This window comes from Aphelocoma coerulescens, chromosome 2 (assembly GCF_041296385.1).
Source record: "Aphelocoma coerulescens isolate FSJ_1873_10779 chromosome 2, UR_Acoe_1.0, whole genome shotgun sequence".
NCBI lineage: Eukaryota > Metazoa > Chordata > Aves > Passeriformes > Corvidae > Aphelocoma > Aphelocoma coerulescens.
The window spans coordinates 135535720-135554853 of NC_091015.1; the positions used below are offsets into that span (position 1 = coordinate 135535720).

General features: G+C 40.6%; 1 protein-coding gene across 6 annotated transcripts in view; it reads right to left on the reverse strand.

Annotated features, from left to right (window-relative positions):
• The window catches only part of STAU2 (staufen double-stranded RNA binding protein 2), a 171372-nt gene that overhangs the window by 72799 nt on the left and 79439 nt on the right, over nucleotides 1-19134 (reverse strand). For 5 of the 6 annotated variants that reach the window (XM_069004942.1, XM_069004938.1, XM_069004939.1 and 2 more), the window contains one exon: nucleotides 12068-12375. In XM_069004942.1, coding sequence (XP_068861043.1) covers nucleotides 12068-12375 — 308 coding nt within the window. Of the gene's footprint in view, nucleotides 1-2564; nucleotides 2973-12067; nucleotides 12376-19134 lie in introns of those variants that run through there. The other variant, XM_069004943.1, reaches the window with a different exon arrangement.

Sequence of the window (19134 nt, forward strand, 5' to 3'; positions counted from 1 at the left end):
AGACAAACATTGCTGTTGAGATTATTGTACTGGCCATTGAGCATGGCACAGTACAAGCACACAGGAGATAATACCCTTCTGCCAAAGGCCAGGTTTCAATACTTTTGGTGAAGACAGAGTACAGCATCATTCCACACATTTTACAAAAGCTGATCTGACCAATGAGCAGGAACAGTGCTAGTACACCTGACTAAGACTTCAGGCACCAGGACAGGAAACAAAAGCCCAATTCCACTGCTTGTTTTACAGAAGCAAGTATTGATAATATATGGCAGCACAGTCACCCTCAAGCTACTTGAAGGGGGTTAAAGAGTAGTCATCATATTAATCATTATCTTTTAAAATATAAATTAATTAATTCCCACTACCCTTTGGAGTGTCAACACTAAAGCAAATCAGCTGATCAGTTCCCTCTAGACCTGACTGTACACTTCTATTTTCAAATCATTTCACTAATACTTGCAGCTGGTCAATCCTGCTGGGAAAGACGTCTCCAATGGCTCTGGGGGTGTGGGGAAGGAAGGGGCTAGATGTACAGTTACATACACAGAATTATAGGGGATCTTGACTCCAAATGTGGGCTAAGAAATATTTTCTTTAACAGTCTTATTTCAAAAGCATTCTCTAACACAATCCTGCAAACATCTTTACTTTTTAATATCCTAATTTTCCCTGATTTTTGGAGATAGTATCTTCAAAGAACCATTTATCTAAAAACATTTTGCTGACATAGTTTTCAAATCTGTTTTACATTAATGATGCCAAAAAGCCTGATGCCGTAATTTCAAAAGCTTCCTTTAATTATTATTTGGGTTTTCTAATTTGAACAAGTGAGGAGACTTTTGTATTCTCCAGCATCAGTCCATTTTCCAGGATTCCAGTCCCAAGCTGGCAGTGGCCACAAACTGTGTCCACAACCAACACATTCAAGGACTGAACAGTATTATCTGGATTTACATTCTTGTTTTTAGCACTTGCTGCACTTTCTATCATTGACTTTATCTGGAGATTTGCTTAAACATACCTTTTGATTCATTCATCTGAAGGGAGCTTTGAAAATACACTCTCTCTGGCAACTAACACTGTAACTACAACTATGTTCATTGTAATAGATTCAGTGCATAAACCCCTTCCCTCCAAAAAACCAATAAATAGCCCAAGTTTGGAAAACAGTATGTAGGGTGGCCAAACTTACAAGTGAACTGGAGGTTAGGTACCTAATCTGCACAGGTGTTTATAAAAGTCCCAAGCAGCTTCTACCCTTTCAGATGACTTTGCAGCTTTAAATGACTTCCTATTAACATCCATAGGGCCTGTGTCAATTTTGAAAATGGTATTTAGGTGCTTTTTAAAATCTGACCTGCTCAGATTAATCATCAATCATGCAGAGATCAGACCAAAGCTCTTTCCTTGAAATCCACTGAGGGTTGAATTTCCCTTAAATTCTCCTCACGTGCATACCTCAGTAGTGAGATCCAAGCACCCCTACACTGATTTCCAAATCCAACCTCCACAAAGTGTTTTGTTTTGTTTAAGGCCACTGTTGGGGAAAGGTTTGAGTTCAGTGTCAACCCTCATACAAGTGTAGAAATTTAATTTCAGTCTAGTCCTGCCAACAATTCAAACCCATGCACTGGAATGTATGAGCCACAAGTAAACCTGACTCTAGAGCATCCAGCAGGACCTCTCCTGTGTGTGCAATCATTCAGAAACGTGTGCCACAGGGGAAAGGAGAAACATTTAGGAATGCCACACAATAAAACACTTAAGTATATCCATGTATAAAATGGAACAGTTAACCAGTAAACAAATGTGGAGGGGAAAAGAAAATCGTGTAACCATTGCAATCGAAGGAGAACATCACATAGAAACTATATCCTGTGAGAGGTTTTGTTATGGAGCCACCACAGAGGAAAAGACCACCAAGCCCTGCCAATGTAGCAAGCCAAATATGCCTACAGCCACACATTGAGACTGACTGTGGGCACTCAGTCATGGCTTTTTACATTTTTTATGATTTTGCTTCATGGAAATTCACAGTGGAATTTCCTACTGGACTACCTGTAACTTGTGTTTTGCTTCAGTAAAAACTGAAGGCTCAAGTTACATACGTATAAACAGCTTCTCTAAATGTTTCCATTTAAATAAATTCTCTGAATAATTTACTGAACTTAAATGGTCAGCAGAAAAAGCTGTAACTTTCCTAGTCTGGTTACAAAACAATGGCCAAAATACCACGTAGTCACTTAAAAATAACAGTTTTACCAAAGCTGAATTTTCCTTTAAACCATTTCCAGCCAAAGTCTGCAAAACAATTAGTGGGGTAGATATTCATAAATATGAAGCAAGCACTCAAATGCTTTATTCAGAGTTTGTAAAGGCTTGCTTGAAGAATTCGTGTTTAATTATCACTGGTAATTTGAAGCCTGAGCTTTGAAAGTATCCAAGCTAAACACCTGTTCTTCAGTGACACTGAGCTGCTGCTTATCAATTACAAATATCTTTTGAATAATAAACCATAAAGAATAAAAATGCAATTTTTTACTACTTAACTATACATTGGTCCCAATAAATTGATATTAAGGGCTTACAATAGGATATGGCTGAGATCATACACAAACCCCTAAGAAGAATTTACGTTAAATAAATGCGTTCTAAAGACGTATCCCCTGCAGCTAAAGCAGTTCAAGAAAACCATTCAAATAAGCAAATAACATTGTTTACATTTACAAATGAAACATCATATGAGTATTTATTGATTTTTTTAAAAAATTCAAAAAATACATTGTAACAGAACAGAATGTATACGTTCTTCAATGAAAGACAAAACTATGGTTATCATCTGGACCAGAATACAAATACATGCTAACAATTTAAAAATCATTTTGGGTCATTCAGGAAACATGAAACAAGCTAGCTGTTTGGAAGTGCAGTAGTCTTCTCCTTTAGTAAATATGCCTGAGAAAGTTAACCTGTAAAGAAATCAGCTTTTAAACTCTTAAACACAAAGAGCTTTCTAGGCTGAAATGGTGAAGAGACCTGTGATATGCACCTGACAGGCCACTGAGCCATTTCCCACAGAGATTCTGTTCACTGCCCCACCTCGGCTCAGCCACCCAGCAGTGGCAGAGTTTCACATCAATACCAGGCTTATTTAAGTGAGGTGTTAAAAAGCACACTAAGATGATGTAAAACCATTAGTTACATACACAGCGGATAGATGTTAATCAAGATTCTGTACCAAATTCCTTGCTTTGTATTAGGGCCAAGTAAAAAGTAGAAGTCTAGTTCATGGATGAAAAGGATTATATTTTTTGGCTCAAAGTAAGACCCTTTAAAAACAGTTTCTACAAAAGCATCTAGAATCAAAGCATGAAAAAAACCAGGACAAACACAACTAATCATTTTACAGTAACCACATACTGTAGGCAAGTAGGAACCAAAACAGTAACATAAATTGTGCATTGGTTCTATGAAAATAAAGCATTACTAGGAGACACAAGCAATCTGACAAGATGTGAAAGTGAGCAGTGGAAACTTCATGGATTGAATTTCTTTTCATCAGAATTCATCTCTTTCTACTGCAGGCAGGTAACAAATGGAACTCAGGAAAACTGAAATCCTATTAGCAGCTTAACTCTACTACAGTGAGGCTGAGGCTGTTACTGTTTCTTTCATAAAGAGACATTCAAACAAATGAAGCAAAAATGACATTTCAAAAATGAAGACCAAAAGAAAGCTGAATGTATATTTTAGACAAAAACAGTGTTAGGTCAATTCCACAACTGGTGATATCTGATGTAAGCAAAAGTAATTTAACTATGCTGCTTATACCAACAGAACATCTCACACTATTTCTTGAATTCTAGCAGCCTCTTTTAAGTCACTTATAACAACTGCATATTTTATAAATTACATGGGCTGTGATGAAAAAACTCATTATCAGGCATGAAAAAGAAACCTCCCATTTCTAGAATTTAGTTACATGATCAAATTCATATGCTAAAGCATACGAAAACAACTCTTCAAATGAAGCAAATTCACAATTCTAAAAAGGGAAAAAACTCCAGACAATACAAAAACTCAAAATCTATGACAGGAAATATTTCTACATATACCTCTGATGGTTGAACCTCTGATGGTTCAACACTGTAAAATGAGCCACTATCCATATACACATGTAATTTTGCATGTAATGGGATAGGGAAGAGGCTTCCTTTTCCTAACTTCCACCACAGAAATGACTGGATGTACTACAGAGGCTGCCACTGTACTGTGAAATGTAGGGTATTTGGCATTGCTGGATACAGGTTATCAATGTTCAAGGACTCATGTGCTGATCCAGCGTGGTTCATCTTACATTCTCTAGTATTGATTGTGATGGCAAAAACATTCTGCATTGCTCTGACACCAGCTTGGCTTCTAGGCTGCACCTTCTGAACAGAACACCATTCTCAGGTGTCCTGGTTCCAGCCAGGAAAGGGTTAACTTTTGCAGTAGCCAGGAGGAGGCATGGCTAGGACCAGGAGGTTATTTTATAACACCTCACATCACTGCCAGGGGCAGGGGGAAGGGAGTCTCTTCTGGGGAGAAAAGGGTCCCTCCTGGTCAAGTTGTGTGGTGGGGAGAGTGGGGGGTTTCTGTGTGAATCCTTTGTTTCTTGAAGTCTCTGTCATTAGTATTGTTCATTTTCTCATCTCACTGCTGTTTTCAATAAGTTGTTCTCATCTCAACTTGTGATCTTTGCCTTTTGTGCCTCCAATTTTCCTCTCCATCCCATTTCAGGGTGGGAGGAGGGGGAGGGAGGAGCAAGTGAGTGGCATGTGGTTTGGAGAGTCTCAGTGGGAGCACGAAATTGGGGAGTACCATTCCTAAATCACGACAGCCTTATTTGGCACCCAGTGTGTGGCACAAAGGGTTGAGATAACAACAGATGTGTCCAGAGCAGCTTGGAAATAAATTCAATCTAAGCATTTGTTGCATTAACTCCAGAGCTGCTGGTCACAATCTGTTCATGTGTTTGTGGCACCTAACCCTGTATTCCCATACCCCCCTATATTCCCATATGTGGTCCTTGTGATGTTCTTTTTCACAGCAGGGAGAGGGATTGCAATTGCTTTGTTGCTGTACTGTGGGATATCAGTTTATGACTGATCAAGGGCAATGAGGGTGATTTCGGATGTGTATTCAGTGCTGCTCACCTACCTTTACTTTGGGAACTATCTTTGGAAGTCTATTAATAATCATCCTGAGTCTGTGGGGGGAACAGGGGAGGATGATTTTCCCCAGCCTCTCACCTCCTTCTCTTCTTTCAGCCGTTTCAACAGCTTTTGAGAATTTTTAATTTCCCTTGGATGTTAAGGAAAGCATGTTCTTGTAGCTAAGTCTCACTGGTCTCCTCAGTCCACACCATGTTTAGAGTCAAGAAAGAGATTTCTAGGAAGTTCATTCAGAGATCTGCCCCAACGGTGGATAGTCATGAGTGGCATGAAATGTGGCAAAAACAGACCAGTTTTTTTTTTAAATTCTCTGCTCCAATGGTTTGAAATTTCATCCCTGAACAACTAAACGACCCTGTTAAAGTGACAGAATAATTGCAAGGAGCATGCTGTGACAACTCCAGAGAGGGGCAACTCACTGCAGTGTGCTGGGCCCTGGCTACTCTTTACTGGACACAGTTCAATACTAGACAGCACCCTCAGGGGAAAGAGGAGGAAAACAGACCTACAACCACTGTGGCCTGATTTGCAGTTGAACTAGAGGAACAACTTGTGCCACTAGTAGTTGCCCCTATACAGAGAAAAGAAATCCAAGACCAAATCAGCTCACTTAGTGAGGGATAAAGAGGAAGTAGAGCCCTCACAACAGAGGAAGAGGGAGGGCCAGAGATAATCACCCAGTCCTTATTCCCAGGTGTATTGGGTTTGCATGGCCTGGTTTTTGGTAGGGTGGCTTCTGTGAGAAGCTGCCAGAAGCTTCCTCCATGTCCAGCAGAGCCAATCCCTGACAGCTCCAAAGATGGATGTGACGCTGGACCAATTAGAAAGGGTGGTAATGCCTCTGAGATAACATATTTAAGAAGAAAGATAAACAAAAAGTTGTGGAGTAGTTGAAATTGTGGCTGAAGAAGGGTGGAGTGAGAACACGTACAAAGAACAGTTCTGCAGACACCAAGGTCAGTGCAGAAGGAGGGGGAGGAGGTGCTCCAGTCACCAGAGCTGAGATTCCTCTGCAGCCTGTGGTGCAGACCATGGTGAAGCAGCTGTGTCCCTGCAGCCCATGGAGATCCACAGGGATGCAGAGATCCACCTGCAACCTGTGGAGGACCCCCACACCAGAGCAGGTGGGTGCCTGAGAGGAGGCTGTGATGCTGTGGGAGACCCATGGAAAGATGGGCCCTGCTCCTATACTGGAGCCGCCTGTCCTTAAAGGACTGCACTCAGTGGAAGAGTGACCCATGCAGCAGTTTTGGGAGGACTGTTGCCCATGGGATGGACTCATGCTGGAGAAGTTCATGGAGAACTATCTCCTGTGGGAGTGACCCCACAGTGCAGCAGGGGAACAATTCCTCTCCCTGTAGCAGGAGAAAGCACAGGTGATGAACAGACCATAACTCCCATTCCATGCCTCCCTGTGCTGTTGATGGGAAGGAGAAGGGAAGGTGTTTTTAAGGACCTTATTTTATTTCTCATTATCCTGCTCTGTTTTTTTTAGTAATAAATTCAGTGCATATCTTTAAGTTGATATGTGTTGGGGATTACCTGTTTTGCCTGTAATGGTATTTGATGAGCAATATCTCCTGGTCCTTACCTCAACCCATGAACCCTTCTTCATATTTTCTCTCCCCCGTCCAGCTGCAGAGGAGAGTGAGAGAGCGGCTTTGGTGGGTGCCTGGCAGCACTACACCAGGTGAGCTGCGAGATATACAAGAATATGTCAGCCACTAGCCAGGAGAGCCCCATGCGACCTGGCTGCTCCTATGGTGGAACATCGTGTCTCACAATATGAAACTAGACAGTAGTGAAGCCAAGCAACTGGGATCTCTCAGGATGCAGGTATTGACAAGGGGATTAGGAAGAGGACAGAAACTCTCAGCCTCTGGAAGTGACTCCTGCCAAGCAGAGGGAAGGGTATTCTCGCAAGGATGATCTAATAGTGCATCCAAGCAGGTGGAATGCCATGGAGAAAGGTATCCAGTACCTGAGAGCATTAGCTGTGCTGGAGGTAATCTGTAGGGATTCAAATAAAGAGCAGTCCTCTGTAGATCTAGATGAGGTCTAATGTACACAGTCCATGTGGTGGAAGTTTGTGCAGGGCATGCCATCATCATATGTCAGCCCTTTGACATTGATGTCAATGAAAGAAGGAGAACAAACAGTGTTTCAGGTAACTACCTAACTCTGGAATATAAAAATCATGGTTTTTCCTCCCTATCAACCTGCATCTTGGCTGTGGAAAGACTGTCCAAGACTGCAGACAGATTTGAAAGACTCAAGCAAGACTCTCTCAAACTAGAGAAAAAACGTCCCATGGGTCCCATGGCCCACCACTACGGACCAGAGTCCTTGCTATTGGGAGCAAGCGCCCCCCTGCTTGAGAGAGAGTGGGTACACACCACAAGGTAACCTGTGGTTTCACCTCCAGACCACAGAGAGGACATGAGGAAGTGGAATGGAAAACCCACCTGTGCCCTAGCAGCATGGGTACATGAGTTGAGAGGAAGAACAACCACCACAGGAAATCCTTCAAGGATAAATGCCACTCCAGTTTCCAGTGGGTAAGTCCTCACGCAGAATAGGAGGGCTGATGTTACTTCCAATTCTCTTGAAGGACCATCAGTTCATATTTACAAGTGAGCAACAAATACCATGACCAGAACTGGAGGGGTCCTGCCTCCAGCAAGGTGGAGGAAAGGGACAATCAGATCTCTTGGACTGTGTGGATCTGATGCCTTGGCACACCAGACCCACAGGAGTTTAAGGCACAATGTACTCTGATGTCATCAAGATACGTATGGGCAGAATCCATGTCTGTTTCTGGGGTGGCAGGGGGATCCCAACAGCTGACTGTACCGGAAGATGTACTGTACTGACTGGATATTGTGAGAGACTGGAAGAGATCACTTGCTCAAAACACTTTGGGAGTGTGGGGAAAGGGGCTGGTTGGGCCTTGCCCTGGTGAGGCAATGCCCTGCTCCACACACCCCAGCCACTAGAGCCTGTATCCCAGCCCCAAAGTGGCTGCCAATCACTGGCACAGTGGAGGCAATGCTCCTCATCCCATCTCTGAAGACCCTAACCTAGCTCCTCAGTGGCTGGCTCAGAAGTCTCCTCAGAAGTCTCACTGGGAGGAAGGGCCCAGGAAAGCCTAAGGGTACTTAAGCCAGGACACAAGGCAAGTACATGTCTTGACGTTCCCTTGGATTTTATATCAGCTGGAAGACCGCTGGAACCCAGCAGTAGCTGTATTAGTTCTTTTCTGTATATTTTCTCTTTTTCTTCTCCTTCTTCTAATGCCTTTTTGAAGTTTGAGTAACTTAAACTTGGATAGGTTGGAGTTTGCTAAATTGAATGGGCTTAGAGTTTGCTAAGTTAAGGCCTTGCAAAATGTTTTATTTTGATTGAATGTTGCTTTAAACTTTTGCCAAAGTTCTCTGATTTTCTGAAGTTTGCCAGTAAAGTTTTTGTTGTTTTGATCTCTTGGGAATATCTTGTTGGTACTTCTCCCTTCCATCTAATTCAGGGTACATAAAAAAACCTGTAAGTTCTTTTAAAAGAAGACTCATTGAGTGAGTTCTGGGGTTTTACAGGAATGAATGGCAAACCCCTCCCCATTGTGACTGGCCCAGAAGCCTTGTGCATCCTTGCCATGGACTACCTCAGGAGTGGGTATTTCAAAGACCCAAAAGGACATGCAGTACACCTGGAACCAACTGCCCAGTGGTGGATGCACAGTCCCACCATTTGTCATGGACTGATCCAGACTGCACTGGAAAAGAGTGAGGCTTCAGAACTCTTGCAGTATATGGATGACATCATTGTGTGGGGCAACACAGCAGAGGAAGATTTTGAGAACGGGGAGAAGATAATTCAAATCCTTCTGAAGGCTGGTTTTGCCATAAGGCAAAGTAAGGCCAAGGGACCTACTAGGAAATCCAGGCTTTAGGAGTAAAATGGTAAGATGGACGTCATCAGGACGTGGCCAACAAAATAGCATCTATGTCCCTACCAATCAGCAAGAAGGAAACACAGGCTTTTCCTAGGAGTTGTGGGCTTCTGGAGAATGCATATTCCAGAGCTCAGTCAGACTGTAAACCTTCTCTATCTTGTCATGCAGAAGATGAATTATTTTAAGTGAGGTGAACCATAAGCTTCTGAACAAATTAAAGAGGAGATTGTTCATGCAATAGCTCTTGGGTCAGTCAGGACAGGACAAGATGTGAAAATTGTGCTCTACATTGCAGCTGGGGAGAATGGTCCTTCCTGGAGTCTCTGCCAAAAAGTACCAGGGGGTACCTGAAGATGACTCCTGGGGTTCTGGAATTGGGGATAAAAAAGGATCCAAGGCCTGCTACACAACAACTGAAAAAGGGATACTGGCATCTTGTGAAAGGGTTCAAACTGCTTCAGAAGTGATTGGCACTGAAGCACAGCTTCTTCTGGCACCCTGACTGCCAGTGCTGGCCTGTATGTTCCAAGAGAAAGTCTCTTCCATATATCATGCCACTAAGGCTACATAGAGTGAGCAGACTGCACTGATCATACAGAAGGCTTGAATAGGAAACCCCAATAGCTCAGGCATCTTGGAAGTCACCATGAACTAGCCCAAAGGTGAAAATTTTGTATTTTCATCAGAAGAGGAGGAAGAAAAGGTGATGTGCTGAGGAGGCCCCACCATATAATCAGCTATCAGAAATGAAAAGCGGTACACTCTCTTCACTGACAGATCCCTGCTGTATTGTAGGGATACATCGAAAATGGAAACCTGTCCTATGGAGTCCTACATGGCTAGTCACAGAAGCTGAGGGAAAAGGTGGATCAAGACAGGTTGCAGAGCTAAAAGCAATCTAGCTGGCTTTTGATATCACTGAACAAGAGAAATGCCCAGTGCTCTGCCTCTGGACTGAGTCATGGATGGTGGCAAATGCTCTACGGGGGTGGCTGGATCAATGGAGAAAGGCCAACTGGCAGCATAGAGGTAAACCCATCTGGGCTGCTGAACTGTGGCAAGACATCACTGCTTGGGTAGAGAAGTTGACTGTAAAAGTATGTCATGTAGATGCACACATATCCAAGAGTCAGGCCACTGAAGAATACCACAATGGACAGGCAGATTGGGCTGCCACGATTCAAGTGTCTCAAGTGGATCGGTACAGGCAACATAAGGGTAAATTATTTCTGGTTCAGTGGGTTTCATCCCCCATGACGCCTCAGGTCATCGGGGAAGAGATGCAACACATAGATGGGCTTGTGATTGAGGGGTGGACTTAAGCAGGGACACTATCTTCCAGGTTATTCTATAACTGTGAAACATGCTGCAGTCAAGCAGGGCAAGATGGTAAAGCCCCTGTAGTATGGAGATTAATGGTCAAAATATGGGGAGGCCTGGCAGATTGATTAGACCACACTCCCACAAACCCGCCAAGATAAGCACTCTGTGCTTACAGTGGTAGAAAAAAACACTGTAAGTCCCTCTGGTGCATATGAGGAATGTGTTTGGGAAGACAGCTTGGATTAGTCCTGCCTCAAGAAAAGGCAAACCCATCCATGGAATTGTTTTTGCTCAAGGACATTTGGTGGGTAATGCAGAGGGACAGGGAAATGCCATGTGTACCTCCAGGGGTTTCGATTTTTGGGTGAGAACAGTCTATAGTGTGAATTGTATAATACGGGTTGCTGAATGACACTGCCACTGTATGCTGTAAGTACGATGGGCAATGAGTATGGACTGCTCCAGATGTACCAGTAGTGAGCTCCTGATGCAGCCTGCAACCAGCTGACAACACACCAGCCCTCCTGCCCTGGAAGACATCTAGGACGGATAGAACCCACAGTCATGGACTTAATGAACTCAACAGATACCTTGGAGGAACAGCCATTGACTATGGAAATGATACCTGTGCTTGTATATACATATATATAGTGGGAAGGTGTAGAACATGGGCATGCTATAGATGGTATAGAATAAGGGGTGGCTAGTGTCCTGGTTCTGGCCAGGACAGGGTTAATTTTTGCAATAGCCAGGAGGGGCCATGGCTAGGACCTGGACATTATTCTACACTGCCTGATGTCATTGCCAGGTTTGGGGGAGGGAGTCTCTTCCAGTCGAGTAAGCGTGGCAGAGGGAGTGGTCAGGTATTGGCTCTTCTCGGGGGGTTTCCGTGGGAATTGTTCATTTCTTCTATCCTCTGTCATTAGCACTGTTGCTGTTACTGTTTGTTTTCTTATCTCATTGCTGTTTCCAGTAAATCATTCTTATCGCAACCCATGATATTTACCTTTTATGCCTCCAATTCTCCCCTCCAGCCCACCACGAGGGGAGGGGGGAGAGGGAAGAGGAGAGTGAGTGAGTGGCATATGGTTTGGAGAGTGTCAGTGGGAGCACTAAATGGAGTACCATTCCTAAACCACAACACTGGGTTACATTTAAGAGGTACAGGGCAGGAAGCAAAAAAATTACTTTAATGACCTGGCCTAGAAGACAAATGCAAAGGTAAGGTGGTGCATCGGTACCTTCTGATTAGAGTTCAAGGGAGAAACCGAGAGGTGAAGACACTCAAAGAAGTGAAAGTTAAAAAGCATAATTTAAGCCTATAATTATTTAAGGAGAAGAGACAAAGGAGGGAAAGATGGGCTGCAGTAAGATGAATGTAAGGAAGGAACAAAAAAGAGAAGGAAGGATACATATATTGGTGGAAAGTTGTCTCCTGGACCCAGAAACTGCCTCAGACACCAGCTAATTTTACAAGATAAGTTACATGCACGCCCACATTCAAGAGGGCAAGAGTGAAATCTTGATGGTAACACTACGATTCTGGCTGAAGAGCTTCATTTTCCCCCTCCCATACCTGAAAGCCTTGAATCCTTGCCAAATATTCCAGCTGTTTTGAAGGCTGCACTGTAGAACAGGGGGAAGCAGGAGATATTCCTTTTAGACCTATGGCTTCGGCAGTTGGCGACGTTCCATTCATGAGAAGTTCCCTGGCAATCGTAGCCGTGCTATTTGTTGTAGGAGATATGCTGAAGAAAGAGCTAGAAGTCTGGCTCATTTCTTTGGATGACAAATAGCTTACAGTGGTACCAGGGGCTGATTTGTTGCGGCTTGCTTCCATCTCTTGGTATACATCAGGAGAGAGATGGAGTATTCCCTTTGGTGCTGAAAATAAAACCGAAGATCATTCTCATTATTTCAGAATGGGTTTGACATGTAGACAATTTTCATTAACATATTTTACAATCAAAAACAAAGTAAGAATTTAGAAGCAGTACAGGTTTTTTTCAGTAACTGTAAATGAAGTAATGTAATTTATTTAGAAACAAAGCAGATCTGAAGTGCCCCTCCTCTTCCCCAACTCTTTTTAAAATAGTACAAACCTTAACTTTAAAACTGTGGCTAGCATAGAATACACAACATGAACAAATAATGTTTGGAGACGTACAAACCATGAAGAAGAAGATGTTACTTCATAACAGTAGCAGAATCATTATTTCCCTATATTCTTCTGCCTCCTATCTGACACAGTAATTTAGGCTGTTTTTTCACAAATAATTGAAACTAGTCTGTATCAGCACTGTTGCCACCAGAAGTAGTTTAGTTTTTCTCCCACCTACAGCTGGTGGGATAAAAAACTCTCCAGCTGCTCTACTGCCAGCACCAGCACCTGTAGGACCATGTCGGGATGTTCATGAGAATGAGCTGTTGCAGCCAAAGGAAGGGCAGTGTGGTTTCTTGCAGTAGCAGCACTGCCTCAAGCACTGGTTTAAAGCGTTTCCTGAATTACAAGGGAAGCCTGTGGTTAAAAAACCTTGAACTGCCCTGCAGTCAGTGTTACTGTGCTAATGACTCGGATGTGACTGACTGCTCTGCAGTGAAGAGGAATTTATTTATTTATTGAGCTGCATACCCTATAGTTTTCATCCTATAGCTTTCAAATAGCTACTTGCCTTCAAAAATGTTTACACTGAAAAAATAAAGCATGTGTGTGTCCTACTTAATATCAACAGGAGTTAAGGTAAACATTAAAAAGAGCTAAATTTATTTATGTGAATTACTTTAAAATATTTCCAGTGACATATAAATTAGGGATAATGTGTCTACATTTAAAAATTTTTGATACATTTTTAGAAAATATCTCAACCCTAAACCTCCTTGGAAACAGAAGTACATACTCGATCAGTTTTGCTGATAATCCTGTGCATGGAAATGTGCAGAATTAAGTCTGAAGTTTGCTAGTTTTCTTACACAATGAAGCATTTTTGGAAACACAAGTAACCAGCTGGCTGATACAAGAGGAAAACCTTTTTCTTATTATTAATACATCAGAAAATGAGCTTGAAATGTGTAATTTCATATTAAGAACATACTTTAATCTTCTAGCATACAATATGAGTGAACCTGAGCCATATGGCATTTCATTCTATGGATAATAAACCTGTTTGTTAACTGATTTAGTAACCCCAAGAGAAATCAAAGGGTTCAATGCTTAATTCATTTGCTGTACATATTAAATTAATCTCAGAATGTAGAATAAATTCAAAGAAGAGGAGGAAATTAATTTCCAGTACCTAGGAAAGATTCCTCTAATCCTAGAAGTGCAAGTAGTACTTTTAAATAAAATGTCTACCACAAAGAGAAGACTCAAAAAATATTACCTGTAATTAATATCCTCATTTTCAACTACACGGTGAAAATGGAACTTCCTCACTGCCAACTCAGCAAACTGCTTACAGGTGAATGTTTTAATTGATTTACTCGTACATTTGGCTTTTAAATTCATATTGCTTTCAGAAATCTGGAACGTTTGCTTATATCATTCACAAAGACACATCTGTTATTCACCTGATTGCTCTCCCCACCTACCTCCGTAGGGCTGGGGAGTCTGGTTGGATCGTGAACATTCAGGCTGCTTTTACCTAGCTTAGAACTGGCTCCAAAGGCAGTAGACTGAACTCCAGAGCTAAGCACAAATTCAAGATAATGCTGCTGGAAAAGATGGAGGATAGGATCCCTAAAATTTCTTTTTCTCCGTAAGAGACAATTTCAAATATAATCTAATAGATAAACAACTGTGTAAATACACAGCATTATTTTATGGCACATAATCACTATATGAGAAGAGAGACTTCATATGCTTTTCCTGGGGCTGCAACCTCCAAGGCCTACCTCTGCTTGTATTTTTAAAGTCTTATACAAGATATAAGATTAATGAAAATTGAAAAAAAAGAGATCATAAAGATCTTGATAGCTGATGTTAGGTTACAAAACCAAACAGCAACAAAAATACTGAGTGGCAGGTGTTTGCCACCTCCTAAGAACTGCTCACTGTAAATCTGATTTCCCACACGTATTTCAGAAACAGAAATTAAAACTGAACAAAAGTTAAAACAGCCTACTTGTTTAGAGATAACATATTAGCTCCCCCAATCAATTTTAGAAAAACGCAGTACAATGTTAACTTAAAAAAAAGTTTAAAGAAGTTTAAAATCAAGTCCAGTGCTGCAGATGTCTGTTCCATTGATGTAATATTACTTAAAACAAACATTTTACATGCTTTCTCAGCCATTTCACTGTTTTTACATGATCCACCCAAATATCTAACTGCTGTCTGGAACAATGGTTTGGAATACTTCCAGATTACTAAGCTTTCTAAATGTTAAAATAACTAATATGCAGCATATGATGAATAGAAAGATATTGAGCAGAGTATAGCAAATGCTCTTAAAGTACTGACTTTAATGGTGATGTTAAATTAATAATAGTACTTTTACACTTTGCAACACCTTACTGCTAAAGACTTCAAAGTGCTTTATAAGCAATAATTAATTTAAATCATACATTGGCTCTGAGAGGCAGATATTATATTACCATCATTGATTATCTCTGGAAACAAAGTAATGTAATATTCTAGACATTACATTAATATAGTTGCAAGATATTAACTTTTTATATTCAGGGCCTATGTTTCATGAAGCTTCTTACAAACTTGTTTTAAAAAGCCAATAAAAACTTGGTCTTTTTGAAATCTTCTATAAAACATATATTAATTGTAATTCATTATCTATTTTTAATGTATTACTGAGGATATTTTATACATCATTCCTCACTGTTGACTGCTTACTTCAACTCTGCTGTATTATAGGAAAGTGTATAAATATATTTAGTTACAGTAGTAAAGTTATCAAATGACAAGGGATACAACAACAACAGAGGATTAAGTGCAAGAACAAAAGAACCCTTCAGAAATTATCTTAATTAGTCTCCTAATAATCAGTTGATTAAAGAGCATGGGAGAAAGAAATACTATCCTCTAACACCTTTATGCATTGCAGGAGAACATCTCCAGGTAAACATTGTCACTCTTGTTATTTTTCAGCTAAGAAAAAAACCTTGGACTTTTGTGTCTGCTAAATACTTATCCCATACTAATTTCTCCATACTCCACAGGAGGAATCATAATGATTAGGAGTCACAGGATCTATAATAGACCAACAGCACTGTACCTTCTGCTGGACATTAACTTAGAGGTACATTTATGAAACATGTTAAAATAATTTCCATTTATATTATTTAAACCTGTGGGCAAATGTGCTACAAAAATATGCAGGCTAGCTATGCAATGTAATCATTAACATTTAAAAAACATGTCTTATTCATCGTTGGCAGTAATTGTTAGCAGTCTCTCACAATCTTCTGAAGTCTGTGAAAACACACGAAAGACGCCTCTTACCTAAGAATAAATTTCTTCATCTTCCATTGTCTACTTTTGCTGTCACATACTAGATAACTGCAAAACAGCTTAGACTCCAAGGCAAATGTATGAATAAGATACAAAATGGCCTGACTATCCCTCACAAGCCTTCCCCTGGAAATGTAATCTCAGTGCTTTGATTGCACCTTTTTTCACAGCAGCCATAACAGAGGCAGCGTCCAAAAGTTCTGTTTGCGTGATGTTATTTTTACCCCTAACCCTTTCTCTACAGTGTCCCCTTGGCTGGGAAGACAGGGGGACATTTCTACTAAAGGTAGAGTTTGCCTGGAGTTTGTGGTAAACAAAACTAACAATTAGAAGAACTGTCTGCATAGGGAAGGGGGTGAAGAAGAACAACTGGCAATATTACTGAACAAGCCTCAAAGTAATAAGACTCTGAAAAAATGGAATTTGCTGATACAGGAACAGTGATGAGTTACCCTACAGCAGTGAGCTACTAAATTAAGAAAAGTTGAGAGAGATGACAGCATTGCCTACACACTCACAGGTATTAGAGTCTACACAGGTGTCCTATTTCCAATTTTCTGTTTCTGTCAGGAAGATCAGAAAACATGAAAAGTTGAGATTTCAATTTCCTCATTCAACTCCACAAGATGGCCTACAGAATCAGGCTTGTGTTGTCAACCTGCACATACATATATATATATGTCAGTGCTAATTTTCTCTTCCATATTTGATCAGTACTGTAGGGATTCTCTTCCTCTGCCTGCACTTAATGACTTCTCTGGTTTAGGGTCACTCACTGACTTTTCATGTTCATACTTGGTCTAAACCACAACTTTATTCTTCCTTGGAGAATACAGTTTTCTCCCTAAGTTCTCGCTTATCCAAGCTATGCTTGTTCATGTGCCAGAAGCAGTGCCAGCTGCAATATGACTTCCCCTGACAGGGCTGAAGAGCATATGCTCTTCCCTGTACTACAACCAGTGGTATGGGACATGGCATGAAGGAGTGTTTTCATGTCTTGTGCAATGATGCACAGTAAACCATGGTATAATTCTGTATATAACATGCTCATAAATTAAGTTTAGCACCCTGGTATTTGAAATAACCCATCGCTAGATGAAGAAAAGACTGTTCATAAAGAAATAATCAGTAGTTTTGGAACTGAATAAAATACTTGATAGATGATCATCAAAAAGCTTTCGTTCAGATTATGCTATCTGTAGTCACATTGAATAAAGCCTTCTTATAATGTGGTACATTGAGCACAGGGAAAAATCTTGTAATAAGGCAGTAAGAAGGAAAAGTTAGAACTGGATCTAATCCTGACTTCTCCGTTTTGTACAATAAAATGGACAAGAACCTAAGAGGCATGGGGGATACTCAAATGCAACTACTCTCTAGAACTGGCAGGTTCTCAACATACCCTAAAATATGGCCCATTACAAATCTACTGACATCAAGAAAAAGAGAATTTACAAAACCAAATAACTACTTCAATAACAAGACTGAAAAATGTAAATATTATAATAAAAAGAAATTATGGTTTTATACTCCACTCACTGTAAAAGGCTATTTATATACTAGAATATTTTCAAATTTTATTACCTCAGTAGGAACTCAGAAAAGGTCAGTCAAACAATTGAACAGGCAAATAGTATGGCCATTACGTTCTCAGCAATTGTCTACACACAATCTTGGCTTGAAATACCAAGCTGCAATCATTACCTACTTAACACAGCTATCCGTGGTATTTCTAAATCACCAGCTACTGCAATATTCAGACATGAAAAAATGTTTTGTCATTACACAATGTCTTTCAATCAAAAGATCTCGTCTACATGAAGTTCAACAAACTGATGTTATATAAAGCCACTCATTAAAATACTAGTTTGTTTAACCTTAAAATAACTGTGATACTGAAGTAAATACTATTTAGTTCTTCATGAAATCAGGTCTTGATATCCCTAATTTCACTGGACTATTTTCTGTATAGCCAAAACAGAAACTGCAGTATCGCAGGACTTAAATTGTATGCATTTCTGTAGCATTTGGCATTTAACTCATGTGAGGAAAGTCCTTTGAATTCAGCTTAAATCCTGCTTGAAAACTAAGATTTTGGTAAAAATAAGACATAGTGTTTGCAGTGGGGACTTTCTACAGGATATTCTATGAAATAATCCAACAGACATATGAAACATCTATAGCATAAGTTTTACACGATAATTTCTGCATCATAATTTCCCAGCAATACGTCCATGTACCACATAACCAAGATTAAGATTGAGCAGGTTCAGAAAAATACAGAAGGAAGGTCAGCATTCTTATCAGTAAAGAGGATCAGCAAATTTGGAGCAGGAACAAATCAAGCTAGTGAGCTGGCAGACCAAGGTGCTTGTAAAAGCTGCAAGAAAGTGATGTTTGTGGGGGTAAAGCAATTTAGGAGAGTGCCTAAGTGCAACTGGAGGCAACTTGTGCAGGCAAGACTATTCATTAACAGATTAGGAGGGAAATAAGAACACTGATGATGAAAACAAAGGCCTGACCCACACAGAGAAGAGATGAAAGCATGAGGAAATCTACTAGACAACGAAGGAGAGGTTGCTGAAGCTAAGAAGGGCAAGGGCGCCATCAACAAGCACAGCATACGTATAAGTGAAGAGGAAATCAGAGGAGGAGAAAGCGGTATTTGATGTTGAAAGAGGATGGAGGAAAGAGTGGAGAATTAAGTTTTAGTTCTGGCAGCAACAAAGTCTCAGTTCAGGAGATTCAATTTTTAAAGGATGTTATTATCCTAGACTAAGGGTGAGGTACATGGTGGGTTCCAGGCTAGCGGGGAGTAAGAAAAGGAGAAAAGACTCCAGAAAAGTGAAAGTATTTAGAGTAACACTGTACTGAGGTGAATTATGTGATACTGCTCCATTTTCTCACCTGAAGACAGAAAACCAAATGTAGATACTTTGCATAACTACATGATTAAATTTGAATTTGAGAGTTAACATCAAAAAAGAGCTCTGCATTTCTACTTCATGTGCAGATTTTTTCAAAGGAAGAGACTAGCAACCTTGAATAAATGTAATTCATATGAGCATTTTAGGAGAGGTAAAAACAAAAGGATACATTATCTGAAATTATCTCTACCCAGAGAGCTGGCTGTCTCTTGTCATGATGGCTGCTTCCTCTTTATACATTTTATACATCAA